The sequence below is a fragment of the Eurytemora carolleeae genome, unplaced genomic scaffold (assembly GCF_000591075.1).
Source record: "Eurytemora carolleeae unplaced genomic scaffold, Eaff_2.0 scaffold114, whole genome shotgun sequence".
NCBI lineage: Eukaryota > Metazoa > Arthropoda > Copepoda > Calanoida > Temoridae > Eurytemora > Eurytemora carolleeae.
Genome location: NW_019396465.1, coordinates 309,659 through 328,084, shown reverse-complemented (window position 1 = coordinate 328,084; position 18,426 = coordinate 309,659). Strand labels below are relative to the sequence as shown.

Here is an 18,426-nt window from a genome sequence, read left to right as displayed (position 1 = left end):
CTCTAAAACAGGTTTATGGATTACAAGAAACCGATTATCTAACAAGGGTAAAAGAACTTGGTCTGACTACACTGGAGGAGAGAAGAACTTACACCGATCTTGTACAAACCTACAAAATCATTCATGGAATAGATGATGTGGACAGAAAGATTTGGTTTGAGCTGTATGGTGACACTGAAAGGAGAGTAACCAGAACAAGTGAACAGTCCCTTTGTATAGTAGCTTCCAGACCCAATTTGGATATAAGAAAACACTTCTTCTCTAATAGAATAGTTCAGCAGTGGAATGCACTACCTAATAACATCAAAAATGCAAGAAATGTCAAACATTTTAAAAACATGTATTTGAGCCAAGTGCCCCTACCCTGATGAAGTAATCTATCAAACCTCTGCTCTCGGAAATGGTATGGGTCACCAGTAAAGCTGACACTTCTTCCTTGGATCAAGATGGTCCCTTAGAAGTTCCTCTTCAAGTAAACAAGTAAACACTTTTACTGGATTAGAGCACCAGAGGCGAGAACTTTGAATATCATTGATTCGATCATACAAAGCTTTTAAGGGAACCATTATAAATCGGGCATTTCCATTTATGCTTGGAGAGTCACTTGAATATATTATTGTATTAATTCCATTAATTTTAGCTTACATTGCCGCCAAGTTGGCTTTGGGGACTGCCCTTCCAGATCTCAAGAATACTGTCACAGGTTAGAAAATTGTCCCTTTTATTTATTAAATCAAACCATTTTGATTTTAATTATTTTAACCTTTCATTTGTTTTGTTTTTAATAAGTTTTTATGTATATTTAGGTGTGACAACAGCATGCTTTGAACCAAGTTTGGATTACTGTGTTGTTAAAATTCCCAGGTTAACTTTTGTCAAGATAAATTCAATTGAACTGTAAATGATAGTAAAGCACTGCTTAATTTCGATCAGATCTCATCAAACGTTTGAGAATTATTATAATTTTTAATCCTTCCCTTAATCCTTACTCTATTTTTGTAATATTTTTTCTTCCCTCAGAGCTGGAAACTATTGTGTTGGATGCTCTTAATTCCGATCCACAGATCTCGATATCCACTCCGGGGCACTTTTAATTTGAGAATCAATGATTAATCTCTTCTTTTCATTTATTTCTCCCCTGGCTCCACTTAAGCCCGGACATGGTACGATTTCTATGCGGGGGTATTGAATAAATATTTATTTAATCTGCAGCATCGGAACTACAGATAATAGAATTTACTGATCAATATTGATTATTCCTGATCAAAAATGTGATCAGTGCTTTTATTCCTTACCTTAATATTATTTTTCTAACCTTTTTCTTCCATTAGGACCATATGCACTTTTCTATATCATCAATATGTTTTAAATTATCTGACCCAATTTATTTTCAGATGCTTCCTTCCCAACCTTACCAACCTAAAGCATATTCATTCTTTTCAGACCTAGTTGTATCCTTATTTTTACTACACCATGTATACTGTATAGGTGGGACTTGAGTAACACCATGTATACTGTATAGGTGGGACTTGAGTAAGTTCAGTCAAGTGAGTACTAAGATTGGGAGCAGTATGAAAAGTGTAGGAGAAGTCATGGGAATCGGCCGGTAAGTTAATAGAACTGGGTAAGTTTAGAAAACTGAGTAAGTTCAGAGAACTGAGTAAGCTATAAAAAATTGAAGAACTTTAAATTGTTATCTAATTATTTAATCCGTTTTTTTACGAACCATTTCTTCATTTTTTTTAACAAAAAATGCAAGATCTTGTTTTTAATGTTAAAATTAAACTATTTGATCAGGAAGTTCGAGGAAGCGTTCCAGAAAGCTCTTCGAATGGTTGACGAGTCAGTTACTGGATTCGATCCAACACGGAACAAGGTCATCGAGAACGAACTGAGGTGGGATTTTTTCCTATATTAAAGAAATTATCACTTTAAGATAACATAAGAAACTTCTAAATTCAGAATCAGAATATTTTTTTCTAAATAAAGATAATATGATTAATGTTTATAGTATTTTGAATATTTATGATTAAAACGTGCCAGCATTTACTGCATTAAAATGCAAATAAAAGCATTTATTCCAGTCAAACGACTTTCTGAATATATTAAAGTTTTCAGCTAAAAAATATATATTCAATCTTCATACATGCAACTTTTATATTTAAAAGAGAACAATCGAGATTTTTTTCTTGAATTTTTCATGAAACGAAATTACAATTTCAAGTTTGGGGTCTAGGTTTGAGGTTTATTATTTTGTTCGCATTCTCGGATTTTACCTTTCTGGGGAAGACGACATTTTTATTCCATTCCCTGAAATATTGCAGTGAGCCGACAGATAAGCGAATATTTGTGGTGGCTGCTGCCTTGAAGCAAGGATATACTGTTGAGAAACTATACGAACTTACTAAGGAATTCATTATTTTCTTCTACATAGTCATTTTTTATACTACCTTCATTCTTTTCTTTATTTATCCTTTATTCATCATTCATACCTTATTCATCCCTTATTCATGCCTTTATTTATCCGTTAGTCTTCCTTTATTCATCCTTTATTCAAGCCTTTACTTATCATTCATACTTCATTCATCCTTTATTCATTATTTATTTTTACTTTATTTATCCTTAATTCATCCTTTCTTCATCCTTTCTTCATCTTTAATTCATACTTTATTCATCTTTAATTCATCCTCTATTCATCCTTTATTCATCTTTTATTCATCTTTTATTCATACTTTTTTCATTCTTTTTTCATACTTTATTCTTCCTTTATTCATGCTTTATTCATGCTTTATTCATTTTTTATTCTTTCTTTATTCTTTCTTTATTCTTTTTTGTTCATACTTTATTTATCCTTTATTCATTTTTTATTCTTTTATTCATCCTTTATTCATAATACTTTCTTATTCATCCTGTATTGTTGATTTGGTTTATTTGTATGACTGGATAGGATCCAGAAATAAGAATGGTTTATAGATTGATCCTTGGTTTCTAAACAAGATGAAGAACATAATAAACTGCTACAACACTCTAGGTATAAATATTATTGGGAGCCTCAAACTTTTGGTTATTGAGTTATTCCGTTGACTTTTGGTTGAGGTTTTAATTTTGTAAACCTCTTTTAAAAAATAGTTCTCCAATTGATGAGATACGAATAAACAACTATTTTGAGGGACAAAGATGATTTTTAAACGGAAAATTAAAATTATTTGAGTGATACTCCATTTAAGAGTTACTAAGCCTTCAAACATGTATCTGTGTAACAATGAGGAAATAGCTTGAACTTGAAATCTGTGCTCCATAATTTTAATATATCAATTTTCAGGTTTAAAACTAGAATATTTTCATTACTTCGCTCAGATAATGATTAAAGAACCAGCTTTGTAAATTGTACATGTAACTCTTCAAACAGAGGGGCACTTTAAACTATGTCGCCACTGATCAACCATGTTTGAAAACAAGTTCAACTCTTTTCGTTAATATCTAAGCTTCCGGCCAGGCGCATATACAGAGGGGCCAAGAGTATCTTTTGACCCTCCTTTTTCTAGAGGAACTTAAGAGTTTACTGAAACGTTTTCCAGCATATAATTTATGGTGCTTTGACAAAACATTTCTTGAACCCTCTTTTCTTGTAGCTGTATCCGATCCTCCTCCCGGCTACAAGAAAACTTGAGGCTTATAAACACAAAGAGTTTGATTTATTACCTTTCTTTATATCTAGAAAAGAGCAGTGTAACTGTATCTGAGAAGGATATGTTGACCGCTAAACAGCTTGGATTCTGTGACCTGCAGATCGCCCAGCTAGTCGGCAGCACTGATACAGCTATTAGAGCTCTGCGGATAGATATGGGTATAATGCCCTGGGTCAAGCAGATAGATACTGTGGCGGCTGAATGGCCGGCTACGACCAACTATCTTTATCTGACCTACAACGGGTCAACTCATGATATAGAGTTTAACGTAAGATTTAAATATTAATTAATAACGGATCAGAGCTGAAAACTTTAGAATGGTGGATATCGAGATCAATGCTTGATTTTTTTGCTAATATCGAGACCAATTTAGTCTTAATTACTTTATTAGCAAGAAGTAGTTAAACTGCGAAGACTTGAAAGTAGAATTATCTTCTCAAATTGATCCGACCGAAAAGAGATAGTTCAACTCAATGCTTTTTAGAAGATATGAGCTGAAATCTTTACAATTGGACACTTAACACCGATCACTTAATCTAAATTCATCCACTGTGGACACTTGATTTCTGCTTAATCCGCTTTTTTACCTCTTTTTGGATATCACTACTTTGTTCCGACCTATAGAGTTCAATCATAGAGTGCGCGTCAAAATTTCTCTGCGTCTGATTGGCTGTTCGGGTTTCTCCAAACACCCCTCTGATTGGTTGAACTTTATACACTTTCCTGGTAAATAACTAAAGATTAAATTAATTTTGAGATTAATAAGAAAGATGAGGTCAAGCATAGATCTTAATATCTCCAATACTGAGTTCACAGCTCAGCTCCCTGAATACTAATTTGTGACCTTATGTTTTAAAGATGGACAATCTTTACTCTTTCTTACTTTTGATTAGAATTTTTTTGAGAAAATAAATTATTTTTAAACCTGTAATTTCTAATTTATTCTATATATCCAGGTTGAGGAGCATATTATGGTTCTTGGATCCGGAGTTTACAGGATTGGAAGCTCGGTTGAGTTTGATTGGTGTGCAGTCAGATCTATTCAGGTCATCCTTTAACTCCATCTTTATCTTCAAATTTATTCTGAGTATAATTTAGGCTATTTAACTATATCTAAACTTTGGTATAGGTAATCTCTAACAGCTTACTTTATTTGAACTCTAAAATTAAAACCATAACTTTATCTGAACTCTGGTGTTTTTTAACTTTACTTGGAATATAACGTTATCTGTTCTCTTATTTTCTCATGTGCAACCCTAACATAGATTGCCAATCTTTTCAACCAAGCATATACCTAGGGTTAAAACTTTCAAGTCCGGCTTTAGATCCTGGTTTTAGACTTAAATACCAGATTTAAACCTCGGACTTAATCTTGGTTTTATTACGTTGATCCCGACCTTAAACTTTGTTTTCCTTGATACAGGAAATGATCCCGACCTTAAACTTTGTTTTTCTTTGATACAGGAGTTGATCCCGACTTTAAACTTTGTTTTCCTTGATACAGGAGTTGATCCCGACCATAAACTTTGTTTTCTTTGATACAGGAGTTGATCCCGACCTTACACTTTGTTCTCTTTGATACAGGAGTTGATCCCGACCTTACACTTTGTTCTCTTTGATACAGGAGTTGATCCCGACCTTACACTTTGTTCTCTTTGATACAGGAGTTGATCCCGACCTTAAACTTTGTTCTCTTTGATACAGGAGTTGATCCCAACCTTAAACTTTGTTCTCTTTGAGACAGGAGTTGATCCCAACCTTAAACTTTGTTCTCTTGATACAGGAGTTGATCCCGACCTTAAACTTTGTTTTCTTTGCTACAGGAGTTGATCCCGACCTTAAACTTTGTTTTCTTTGATACAGGAGTTGATCCCGACCTTAAACTTTATTTTTATACAGGAGTTGATCCCGACCTTAAGCAAATTTGTTATCTTTAATACAGGAGTTGATGCCAACCTTAAACTTTGTTCTCTTTGATACAGGGGTTGATCCCAACCTAAAACTTTGTTCTATTTAATACAGGACATGACCCCGACCTTAAACTTTGTTTTCTTTGATACAGGAGTTGATCCCAACCTTAAACTTTGTTTTCTTTGATACAGGAGTTGATCCCAACCTTAAACTTTGTTCTCTTTGATACAGGAGTTGATCCCGACCTTAAACTTTGTTTTTATACAGGAGTTGATCCCGACCTTAAACAAATTTGTTATCTTTAATACAGGAGTTGATGCCAACCATAAACTTTGTTCTCTTTGGTACAGGGGTTGATCCCAACCTAAAACTTTGTTCTATTTGATACAGGACATGACCCCGACCTTAAACTTTGTTCTCTTTGCTACAGGAGTTGAGAAGGCTGGGAAAGAAAACGATTATGCTGAATTATAATCCTGAAACTGTCTCTACTGATTATGATATGTGTAGCAGGTAGTATTTTTATTTTTAGTAAAAGTATTTAAGTCATTGGTATATCTCTACACCTTATTTGATTTTGATGCGGATCCGGATCCTGGATCTGCACTGGAAAATAATGGATTCATATTCACGTCATGAAAATTGTTTAAAATTTACTGACTTTTAGAACAGAGAAAAATTTCAACTGTACTTTTTTTCGTTATTTTTATGTTAAAACTTAAACCATGGGGAAATTTTTGATTATCTCTTTTCATCAGTTAAGACTTGGTTTTTGAGATCAAACGATTTTTGTGTGTAGTTTTTGGTTGATATTTTGCCCTTTGGATCTGGATCCTAAGCACTGATCTTAAGATTATTAATTTATCCAACTTTTAGATTGTATTTTGATGAAATATCTTTTGAAGTTGTGATGGATGTTTATCAGCTTGAAACCCCGGAGGTATAAAACATTTATGTTTAATTTTGTGAACCTGCTGAAGAATCAAGTTTATGCAAAAGTGTGATGTGATTTGGTTTGGATTTTTGTGCGTGAATTCAAGAAACTTGTCCATTCCTGAATTGATAGTTCGCCGAATTAAAAATTTAAGAATGCCCAAATTTACGGACACCATTAAAGAGGGTTTTTTGTAAAATGTGTGATGTTCAAAGGGATTGTCTATTTAATTTCAAGTAATCCTTCGTTTAAAGAAGGACATGCCAGACTCGAGAAGTTTCCCTTGAAACCATTATTAGATCATTAATTTGGAAAAAAAATGGCATTTTCTATCTGAAGAAAGTTACTCCTGAAAGATCCGCCATTGTTCCTAAATAGCAAAAATCCGCAAGTTTCTTTTGCATTACTATTGAAAATAATCAATTTTTAAAGTAAAAAACAGGAATATCTCATCTATGATACCGTTGTGTGGCCCTTCTGAAGTTTAAATCGAGGGTCAAAAGAAAACCCTGTTTTTCAGTCGAAAGCTTTGAATGGTTTTGTTCAGGGAGTGATATTGAGTATGGGCGGTCAGCTTCCTAACAACATTGCCATGGATTTATACAGGTGAGTTAGGATTCATTTTTTATCAGGTTTAGAAGAAGTTTTGAAAATATGCTTTTGGTTAAACGAAATCATTAATAATCTGTCTGTCTTAAACATCATAGTTCTAGATTTTTATATTATTTTTTAGTGTGATTTTACAATTTTTAAGGTTTAAATTCTATAAATTTGAATTCAGAATAAAATACTAAATTTAAATTTAATGATTATTTGATTTAGGAGCAATGTGAAGGTTCTAGGAACTTCTCCTGAAAGTATTGATAACGCTGAGAATAGGTTCAAGTTCTCCAGGATGTTGGACAGGTACTAAAGACTAGGTTTAATAGGTTCAAGTTCTTCAGGATTTTGGACAGGCACTAGAGAATAGGTTTAATAGGTTTAAGTTCTTCAGGATGTTGGACAGGCACTAGAGAATAGGTTTAATAGGTTCAAGTTCTCCAGGATGCTGGACAAGTACTAAAGAATAGATCCAAGTTCTCCAGGATGTTGTACAGGTTCTAGAGAATAGGTTTATAGGTTTGAGCTCTCCAGGATGTTTGACAGGTACTATAGAATAGGTTCAAGTTCTCCAGGATGTTGGACAGGTACTGGAGAATAGGTTTAATAGGTTCAAGTTCTCCAGGATGTTGGGCAGGTACTAGAGAATAGGTTTATATGTTAAGATCTTCAGGATGTTGGACAGGTACTAGAGAATATGTTTAAGTTCTCCAGGATGCTGGACAGATACTAGAGAATAGGTTTAATAGGTTAAAGTTCTCCAGGATGTTGGACAGGTACTATAGGATATGTTCAAGTTCTCCAGGATGCTGGACAGATACTAGAGAATAGGTTTATAGGTTCAAGTTCTCCAGGATGTTGGACAGGTACTATAGGATATGTTCAAGTTCTCCAGGATGCTGGACAGATACTAGAGAATAGGTTTATAGGTTCAAGTTATCCAGGATGTTGGACAGGTACTATAGGTTTGGTTTAAGTTCTCCAAGATGTTGGACAGGTACTGGAGAATATGTTTAAAAGGTTCAAGTTCTCCAGGATGTTGGACAGGTACTAGAGAATAGATTTAATAGGTTCAAGTTCTCCAGGCTGTTGGAAAAGTATTAGAGAATAGGTTTTATAGGCTAAGTTCTCCATGATCTTGGATAGGTACAAGAGAATAGGTTTTATAGGTTCAAGTTATCCAGGATGTTGGACAGGTACTATAGGTTAGGTTTAAGTTCTCCAAGATGTTGGACAGGTACAGGAGAATATGTTTAATAGGTTCAAGTTCTCCAGGATGTTGGACAGGTACTAGAGAATAGATTTAATAGGTTCAAGTTCTCCAGGCTGTTGGACAAGTATTAGAGAATAGGTTTTATAGGTTAAGTTGTCCATGATCTTGGATAGGTACAAGAGAATAGGTTTTATAGGTTCAAGTTCTCCAGGATGTTGGACAGGTACTAGAGAAAAGGTTTATAGGGTTGAGCTCTCCAGGATGTTGGACAGGTACTATAGAATAGGTTCAAGTTCTCCAGGATGTTCTACAGGTACTAGAAGATAGGTTTCATAGGTTCAAGTTCTCCAGGATGTTGGACAGGTACTAAAATCCGGGGCGATGGATAGGGTTCTGGTAGTTCTACGGAGATATTAGCAGCTTCATAATAGATAGTTAGATAGATTCAAGTCTCCAGGATGTTGGGACAGTTTTTTACGTATATCTGTAAGGGAGAGACTGCCTAGAAATGGTATTCGAGCTGAGAGTTCAGTATTGTAGAAAATTTTCTTATGAAACCTACGGTGTACAATTGTTCAGCAAGAGCAAAGTTTTATCTTTAAATCCTCTTGGATTTCCATTCTGAAAAATTCCCATGTTGTCTAACCGGTCTCTCTCTTGAAGAAGATTAAGAACTAAGGAGAGGGGGATAGAATATTTTTAAACATTTCTGTTTGTTTAAGTAATAACCACAATATTTTGTGGAATAGTGTTCACCTAAATTGTTTTTAATAAATTCATTTTTTTCTCAATTAAAAAAAAATTATTCAAGCAGTCCTTATATATATCTCAGCAAATTATAAATAAAATTTATCCTCCTGACCTTAGTCATATTTGTGTAAGTTTGTAAGTTGGCCTCAAGAGTAATGACGACATTAGAAGATAAATACTCTCTTATATCTAGGATTGGAATAAAGCAACCCAAGTGGAAGGAGTTGACAAATCTTGAGTCTGCAAAGGAGTTCTGCGATGAGGTTTGTAGAAGCCTAATTTTTTACATGTTATTTTCAACAATTTCTGATTTGATTTGATTTTGCACGTTTAAATTGTTTACATTTGATGATTTTTACAATTTCAAACAAATAATTTAAAATTTCCCAAATAAAAAGTTGCAGGTCTTCAAAGTTTAAACTCAATTTTAAATGGTCAGCTTAATTTTATATTGTAATTTCATCACCAACTCCAAATTCACCAAATAATATATGTACTGCATAGGTTGGATATCCTTGCCTTGTCCGGCCCTCCTATGTCCTTAGCGGTGCTGCCATGAACGTAGCGGACTGTCACCAGGACTTAGAGCGTTACTTGAAGCAGGCCAGTGATGTCAGTAAAGAGCACCCCGTTGTCATCTCCAAGTTTATCCTGGATGCTAAAGAGATTGATGTAGATGCTGTTGCTTGTGATGGAGAGGTTATCTGTATGGCAGTATCAGAGCATGTGGAAAATGCCGGAGTTCATTCAGGTATAAAGTTTAAATTGTGATAGTGCGCAAACATTTTTTTTATTTTGGAATATAGACTAATTGATCTTGTAATTAAAAGGAGACGCAACCCTTGTGACCCCACCAGGAGATGTCAACTCTGAGACGCTAGCCCAGATTAAGCAGATCACCAGCGCTATTGCAAAAGCTCTTGTTGTTTCCGGACCTTTCAACATGCAACTCATTGCAAAGGAGAACAAGCTGAAGGTCATCGAGTGCAATCTTAGGGTGTCAAGATCCTTTCCATTTGTGTCTAAAACTCTGGGGCATGATTTTATTGCAACTGCTACACAAATTATCATTGGTCAGAGAGTAGAACCAATAGATGTTATGTTTGGTGAGGGTAAAGTAGGAGTGAAAGTTCCAGTTTTCTCCTTTTCTCGTCTCTCTGGAGCTGACATAAAGCTTGGAGTTGAAATGTCGTCTACCGGTGAGGTTGCCTGCTTTGGCGAGGACAGGTATGAGGCGTACCTGAAGGCTATGATTGGGACTGGGTTCACAATGCCCAAGAAGACAATTCTACTGTCTGTTGGAAGTTACAAACACAAGGTTGAAATGATGGCTAGTGTTGAAGCCCTTCATGAGATGGGGTATAAACTCTACGGAAGTTCTGGAACTAGTGACTACTATAGAGAACACGGAGTTCCTGTTGAAACAGTTGAATGGCTTTTTGAATCTATTGGCGATGAAACAGACATTGACAAAATGGCAGGTCAAATGGTTAGCATGGCTGACTATCTCTCAAACAAGCACTTTGATCTGGTCATTAATCTACCCATGAGGAATACTGGAGCCAGGAGAGTTTCTTCCTTTGTACCAACCTATGGTTACAAGACCCGTAGGATGGCAGTTGATTATGGTGTTCCACTTATTACTGATGTTAAATGTGCCAAGTTGCTTGTGGAAGCTATTCAAAAGACTAAGGGTAAACTAACCTGCAAGTTTGTAGATTGCATCACTGCAAAAAAGATTGTTCGACTTCCAGGTCTTATTGATACTCATGTACATATGAGAGAGCCTGGAGCAACTCACAAGGAGGACTTCAGCAGTGGAACAGCTGCAGCTTTGGCTGGAGGAGTTACCATGGTCTGTGCAATGCCTAATACAATTCCACCAGTTACAGATGAGACCGTGTTTAACCTCTGCCAGAAACTAGCATCTGAGAAGGCATATTGTGATTATGCTTTGATGGTTGGAGCAACCTCAACCAACTATGCTTGTATTCCTAAACTTGCATCACAGGCATCAGGACTAAAGATGTATCTGAACAGAACATTCACTGATTTAATGATGGAATCAACAACGGACTGGTTGCATCACTTCCAGCACTGGCCACGAAATGCCCCAATCTGTGTTCATGCTGAAGGAAGAACAGTTGCTGCTGTTATCCTAATGGCATCTCTGTTTGACAGACCGCTTCATATCTGCCATGTGAGCAGCAAAGATGAAATTGAAATAGTCAAAGCAGCTAAGATTAAAGGACTTCCAATAACCTGTGAAGTCTGCCCCCACCATCTCTTCCTTACAGAACAGGAAATACATGAACTCGGAGATAACATGAGTGATGTTCGACCTAGAGTTGGTAGGCAGGAGGACCAAGAAGCTCTTTGGGAGAACATGGATTATATTGATAGTATTGTGACGGATCATGCTCCTCATACACTGGAAGAGAAGAAGAGTTCTGTAGATAGTCCAGGATTCTCAGGACTAGAGACCATGCTTCCTCTCATGCTAACAGCTGTGAATGAAGGAAAAATCACCTTACAGGAACTAGAGGAAAAGATGTATCACAGTCCCAGAAGGATTTTTGGACTTCCAGAGCAGCCAGACACGTACATTGAGATAGATATGGACCATGAGTGGACTATTCCCGACAAATTGACTCATAGTAAGGCAGGTTGGACTCCATTTGCTGGAAGAAAGGTAAAAGGTATTGTGCGCCGAGTAATTCTTAGAGGGGAAGTAGCCTTTGTTGACGGGAAAGTTTTAGTTGAACCAGGTTATGGACAGGACGTGAAGACATGGAGCTCGACTAACCAAGTTCAGTTCAAAACCCTGCCAGCTGTGAAAAAGAGCTCGCTGATGGATGCTGAGATTGCACCCAACAGAATTAGAGCAGAAGGCGAAAGACATGAATCTGACATAACCTGTGAGCGCCAAAGAAAGGAGAGTGGGCACCAAGGAATTCGATCGACATCTCCCATCTTTGATGGACTTGAGCATCCTCATTATGAACCCTACAAAAGATATCATGGCTCTCCAACCAAAACTGACCGGCCTGACAAAGCTGAGCCAGAAATGCTCCCCTCAAACTTTCTCATTCCAATTGGCCTTCCAATTCAAGAGAGTAGCCTTAGCCTGGCCGGTAAGCACATCATTAAGGCCGGTATGTTCAAGAAGGAACAGCTTAATGCCATCTTTGACCTGGCCTTCACCTTCCATACCTGCGTTGTTAACGAGAGGCCGATAGATCACATCCTCAAGGGTAAAGTGATGGCGAGTGTGTTTTATGAGGTGAGTACAAGGACAGCATGTAGTTTCTCTGCTGCTATGCAGAGGCTGGGAGGAAAAGTTATCTATTCTGATGAGACCTCGTCCTCCAGCAAGAAAGGAGAGACTATTGAGGACAGTGTCCAGGTAAAAACTAGATAATTTTACTAAAGCTTTTTTAAATGACAATTTTTCAAATGTTAATTTTTCAAATGTTAATTTTTCAAATGTTAATTTGTTTATTTTTAAGGTTCTGTCAAGCTACACTGATGTTGTCATAATGAGACATCCAGCTACAGGTAACAATTATATTGCTATTTTGTTATCTTCTAGTGTTCATTTAACCTGATGGATTCATTTTTCTTAAACATAGAAGTTTTCTTGGTAAACACGTATACAGTATAAGGTGTGAAAGCACTTTGTTCACAAATAATCGGGTGTTCTAAATTGTATGAACACTAGATGTCATAATGATGGTATGATTGTCCAAGAACCTTGGAACATGTGTCTAACATGTGTTAACGATGGTATGTTCAGGAACCGTGGAACGAGTGTCTAACGTGTTTAAACACTAGTTTTCTTAACGATTTTATATTTTATATTTAGGAACTATTGAACTTGTGTCTAACGTGTGTAAACATGGTTCCTTATCAATGATATGTTTAGGAACTGTAGAACTTACATCTAACGTGGGTAAACAAAGAAGTTTCCTTCACAATGTTATGTGTAGGAACTAAAGAACGTGTCTTTAATGTGTGTAAGCACTAGTTTTTTTAACAAATGTGTTTTCAGGAACTGTAGAACGTGTCTCTCACGTGTGTAAGCGTCCTGTGATCAATGCTGGAGATGGAGTAGGGGAACACCCAACCCAGGCTCTACTTGATGTTTACACTATCAGGTGATGATTGTTATATGCAGTTATTCGTAATATACAGGTTTATCTACAAGGTACAAGACTTACATGACTACTTGATGGGACTGTCTAAGCGTCATTTCAAGTGACCCTCCATGCAAAAATGGCAATGCCCGATTTATAACGGTACTCTAGAAACCTTCTTCGGATCAAGTATGAATTAGATATAAATGTTTTTGTTTATTTAAACTGTTTGTTTTCATTTCTTCTTTATTTGCGAAAGAAAGCTTGCGTATTTCTTGATTTTAAGAAGCAATGATGAGATTAAGGTTTCAAGTGTACCGTTGTAAATCGGGCATTGTCATCTCTGCATGTAGGCCATTGTAGGGTCACTTCAAATTACGCTTACAGTCTCTTTAATAAAACAAAACGTTTAAAGATGTAGGAAACCAGGAAAAAGACTGAATGAGGTCCGTACTGTCGTCTGTGAAGTCTCATCCTTGGTGGGTAATAACCAGGAAAAAGACTGAATGAGGTCCGTACTGTAGTCTGTGAAGTCTCATCCCTGGTGGGTAATCCAGTAGACTTTATCAACCTAGCTTTATAAAAAAACTTGTGTTCTATGGAATTTCGTTTCGTTTTGATGTACACCAATCATTTAACGTCTTAAATGCTTCTGACCTATGTTTTAGTTGAATTATATAAACTTTGTTTCTTTTACAGAGAGGAAATCGGAACTGTGAACGGTCTGACGATCACTATGGTCGGAGATCTCAAGCATGGTAGGACTGTTCATTCACTGGCCAAGGTTCTCACCAAGTACAACGTTTCACTCAGGTATAGGATGAGGGACATCTTTAGTTGGGTCCAAGGGGGGGGGTAACATCTTTGTATGAAGTAACTTTTTAAGCAGTTTCATTTCACAAAATAACGCTCCAAGACTTTACTAAATTATTTACTTGAAGGTACGTGTCTCCCGCACACCTGAAAATGCCTGAAGACGTTCAGCAGTTTGTCAAGAGCCAGGGAATTCAACAGGTACAGGGTTCATTATGCTTTCTGTACAGTGTAGGTACAAAGAAACAGTTCACAGTTAACAGTGAACACTGGACGGAATTCAAAGAATAAAACAAATCAATCCACTCTCATTATTTCATCTTTTACGATTATAAATTTTTTTTAGGTTGAGTACACCGATATGGATGAAGCCATAGCAGACGCTGATGTACTGTACATGACAAGGTACAGGATGTTTATATAAAAGTTTGCTTTAATCTCGAAAGAATTTAATTTTAGTTCTTATTTTTTTTTCATCCTAAATAAATAACCAATTTATTTCTGTTTAATTTTAAGGATTCAAAAGGAGAGGTTCGAGTGTACAAAGGATTACGAAGACGCCCTGGGACAATTTGTCCTCACGCCTGCGCACATGACAAAGGCTAAAAAGAAGATGGCCGTTCTTCATCCTTTGCCGCGGTAAATTTTCAAATTTTTATAATTTCTCTTCCGTGGGTAATCTTGTACGATAAAAGAGTTGCTAGCTTGCTAGTTTCAAAAAAAAAATACTGAACGTCGTCGTTTATTTTTAGAAACTTTGAGTTAAGCCCAGAAGTTGACATAGATCCAAGAGCAGCTTACTTCAGGTAAACTTGTTACAGTGATAGCCAGAAAACTGTAGAATGGGAAGACGACATTAAACAATACTGTAGTGGAATTGGTGGGGTTCAAAGCAAAAAGCTTTACTACATTGTTCCTCACAAAAGATGAGACTTCAGAGACGATTGTACGGAATTTGTTTAGTCAGTTTTCTTGAATTCGGGGTTCCTTGTAGGCCAAAACTGTGCTTAATCATTCTATATTGAATGCAAAAACCTAAAATAAAGCTTCAAATCGTCATATGTTTTGAGTTTTGGGTCGTCTTTACAGTCTCATCCTTTGTGGGTAACCCTGTATTAAGTTATTATCTAAGATGGCTTTGTTGTTGTTGCTGTCCCTCATGTACATTATTCCAGAGTTTTCTTGCCATCACTAATTTTTAAAAAATCCTTGTGAAAAGAACCTGTCAAATCATTCGTTGGGATGTTTAGAAAGATGAAAATTTCCCTGTATGATAATTGAAGGACTGTACTGCAGTCCTTCAATTATCATACAGGGAAATTTTCATCTTTCTAAACATCCCAACGAATGATTTGACAGGTTCTTTTTTTAATCTATATTTGTACAGGCAAGCTGAGAACGGAATGTATGTCAGAATGGCCCTGCTTGCCATGGTTCTCGGAAAATGTTGATTCCTGCTGCACTTACTTCGATGAGTGTACAGTATTCAGTGTACAGTTTACAGTGTACACTGTGCGGTTTATAGTGTACACCGTGCACCCAAAATTCGATGAGTGTACAGTATTCAGTGGACAGTTTATAGTGTACACTGTAAACCCAAAATTACTCAAAAAATATTAAGGATTACTGATATCTGAATTTTATAATTAATTCGATTCTCTTAATGCTACATATCTAATATTGCATTTAACTATATAACTTTCCCATCAATATATCTTAATGAATGAATTAATAAAAAATATACAAATTAATTGTTCATCTTTAAAAAATATCATGATCATCATTGTATTCACTTACTTCTATAGTCATATTCTCTATAATAACAGATCTATCCTTTAAATAAATATTTATTGCTTATCAAAATAACCATTGTACAATTATAGTTCGCAATAAATAAACAATAAATAGATATGCTGAATGTAGAGATATTTCAGAAGTTAAGATTTGTCTTGTTTGCTGAAGTTTGTAAATTACCAAATTCGCAAAATTCACATTCACATTCACATTCACATTGGAGTAGAGTTGAGTTTAAATTTGCAATAGAGTTTTTAATTATTTTTATTTCTGCGTTCCTTGAGATTAGTACACAAGGGTGTAATGCAAGGAAAGTTAATTGCGGTCGTGTATACTCTGCGTACATATTGAAACCAGTTCTCTTTGGGCGGAATTTGTAAACAAGAATAGATGCATCAGGAGCGGGGGAAGGCAGGCGGCCTTGAGTCACCACTATTTCCCCTTCCGTACCACCACATTTGACTCTTCCGGGGAAAACTACTTTTTTAATTGGTATATTTAGGGCCTTTAAAGAGTGATTTTAAAAAATCCAGCCGCATCACGCAAAAAAGGATAACTCAAACCTTTTTTATTCTACATAAGATTAATATTTTGTGTGTTGAATTCTTAAACTGTTTTACAATGAAATTTTTGACAAATTTGACTGAGTACTGCATCTTGAAATATCATAAAGTCTAATGAATATTGGTTAATGAGTGATTTTAAGATGGATTTAGTATAATGAGTACTGGTAGATTTGATGTTGATATTTAAAAAATTGGACTCTGTACTAGTAGATTTGATTATCCTAATGGNTGTACTGGTAGATTTGACGTTGATATTTGATAAATTGGACTCTGTACTGGTAGATTTGACGTTGATATTTGATAAATCGAATTCTGTACTGGTTGATTTTAGTGTTTTAAGTGGAAAACTACTTAAATTGTATTCACAATTAAGTGACTAAGTAGAACAAAGACGATATATATATGTCGTCACTTAACTTTTCATTTAAATGAGGACACCCTGTATGCTAGTAATTTAATGTTAAAAATAGACTGAGACCAAATGCCCGTGTAAACGTTACGAATTCTACCGATTGCATTCCTTCTTTCTGATAAACAAATCCTAGTCCCCTTTTTCTATAGAAAACCCATAATTGAAAAAAGAATACAGGGTGTCCCACGAAACATGACAGTTGGTGAATAGTTTTAAATGTCTTCTTCCATTTATTGTATTGGATATTAAAGACCTTTTGCAGTTTATTCCGTTAAATAACTTTTTCCTCGAGCATATTTTACTTTGAAATCAATTTTACTGTAATATGATTGCCATATCATATTTTTTACCATTCTCTTTCGTATGAAACAACTTAACTAATCATGGAAGAAGACACCAACTGTCATGTTTCGTAGGACACCCTGTATCTCCGTAATTTTGTTTCTGAACGAAGGTTTATCTAGTGCTTTCGTTAATCGGACATGGTCCTCTGTTAGTGTATAGGGTCACATGAAATAACATCTCTAAAGGACGCTTTAAGTCAAATACTTGTACCTCATGCCTTTCTGTTTATTAGGCAAGGAATCGGCCTGAAAGCATTGCCCCTGAGTCTACTCCCCGACCCCTCCTAGTCCCTCTATACTGATTTATTTACTACTCTGAGTCTTGAGTCAGTATATCCCAGACCTGCAGACAAACTGCTTATCCGCCTAGATTCTCAGGCAGTGTTTGTATTCTCTCTACACCTGTACAGCATTAACCCATCCTTGGCTTGGCCCAGTCAGTAAATTTATTTTAAGAAAACCCGCGAGTTACGCAGCAGGAAATCGCAAAAAAAGGTGAAAATACGCAAAATTCCGATGGTGTTCCTGGTTTACGCAGTGATTTACGCGGGTTGGTACAGAGTGAAAACGGTCCAGGTGTCTTCAGATACCCCCCCCCCCACACCGGTAATTCATGAGATATACAATACACATGGGAACCAGTAGTATATATATGTATTGTATACTTCTGGAGTTTTAATTTCATATTTTCACATACATGGGATTATAGGATATCATTTCTAAGTGAGAGTGCTTATCAATAATTTTCTATTCGGTTTGTAAAAATAGTGATTATAAATTATCTTCAAATTTATGGATTATCATTAATTGGTTGGTTATTATCATCATTATTATTAATTAACCTAAAGACCCTTGGCGAAGGGGTGTTCATCAAAAACAGTAAATCCCAAAAACTTTTGTATTTTTAGTGTCTAGTGATTTTGTAAAAAAAAATGAAAACACCGGGTAGTTAATATTTTGAACTTTAGCGTAACAATTTACTGGTTGGATGGAATACTAGTTTAGGTGAAAATGTCAAGATAATGTTTACAAGTTTGCAGTAAAGAATAAATGTTTCCTGATGATATCCCGTTCCTATAGGAAAGAGATACGGAAACATATCAAGATGTTATTTTTTACACAATTTTTCTTTCTTGGTGAAAATATTGAATTGAGTAATTGTATTTTTTTCTAGTAAAAACTTGGGCACATAATATTAAGAAAAGAGTATTTGTGCACATGCCAAAAAGAAAGGAATATTTGTGCACATAATATTAAGAAAAGA

At 35.7% G+C, this 18,426-nt stretch overlaps 1 protein-coding gene across 2 annotated transcripts in view; it reads left to right on the top strand.

Annotated features, from left to right (window-relative positions):
* Window positions 1–15,797, top strand: part of LOC111703810 (CAD protein) — a 28,686-nt gene extending 12,889 nt beyond the window's left edge. Inside the window, exons 27-49 of one of the 2 annotated variants that reach the window (XM_023475872.1) lie at window positions 641–703; window positions 807–864; window positions 1,523–1,606; window positions 1,798–1,896; window positions 2,325–2,409; window positions 2,974–3,031; window positions 3,719–3,957; window positions 4,646–4,735; window positions 6,031–6,113; window positions 6,477–6,540; window positions 7,082–7,140; window positions 7,357–7,440; window positions 9,291–9,360; window positions 9,602–9,848; window positions 9,928–12,503; window positions 12,607–12,655; window positions 13,149–13,254; window positions 13,933–14,046; window positions 14,175–14,247; window positions 14,393–14,451; window positions 14,563–14,685; window positions 14,799–14,852; window positions 15,434–15,797. In XM_023475872.1, coding sequence (XP_023331640.1) covers window positions 641–703; window positions 807–864; window positions 1,523–1,606; window positions 1,798–1,896; window positions 2,325–2,409; window positions 2,974–3,031; window positions 3,719–3,957; window positions 4,646–4,735; window positions 6,031–6,113; window positions 6,477–6,540; window positions 7,082–7,140; window positions 7,357–7,440; window positions 9,291–9,360; window positions 9,602–9,848; window positions 9,928–12,503; window positions 12,607–12,655; window positions 13,149–13,254; window positions 13,933–14,046; window positions 14,175–14,247; window positions 14,393–14,451; window positions 14,563–14,685; window positions 14,799–14,852; window positions 15,434–15,497 — 4,601 coding nt within the window. In that variant the 3' untranslated portion in view covers window positions 15,498–15,797. Of the gene's footprint in view, window positions 1–640; window positions 704–806; window positions 865–1,522; window positions 1,607–1,797; window positions 1,897–2,324; window positions 2,410–2,973; window positions 3,032–3,718; window positions 3,958–4,645; window positions 4,736–6,030; window positions 6,114–6,476; window positions 6,541–7,081; window positions 7,141–7,356; window positions 7,441–9,290; window positions 9,361–9,601; window positions 9,849–9,927; window positions 12,504–12,606; window positions 12,656–13,022; window positions 13,109–13,148; window positions 13,255–13,932; window positions 14,047–14,174; window positions 14,248–14,392; window positions 14,452–14,562; window positions 14,686–14,798; window positions 14,853–15,433 lie in introns of those variants that run through there. The other variant, XM_023475873.1, reaches the window with a different exon arrangement.
* The last annotated feature ends 2,629 nt before the right edge of the window (window positions 15,798–18,426 follow it).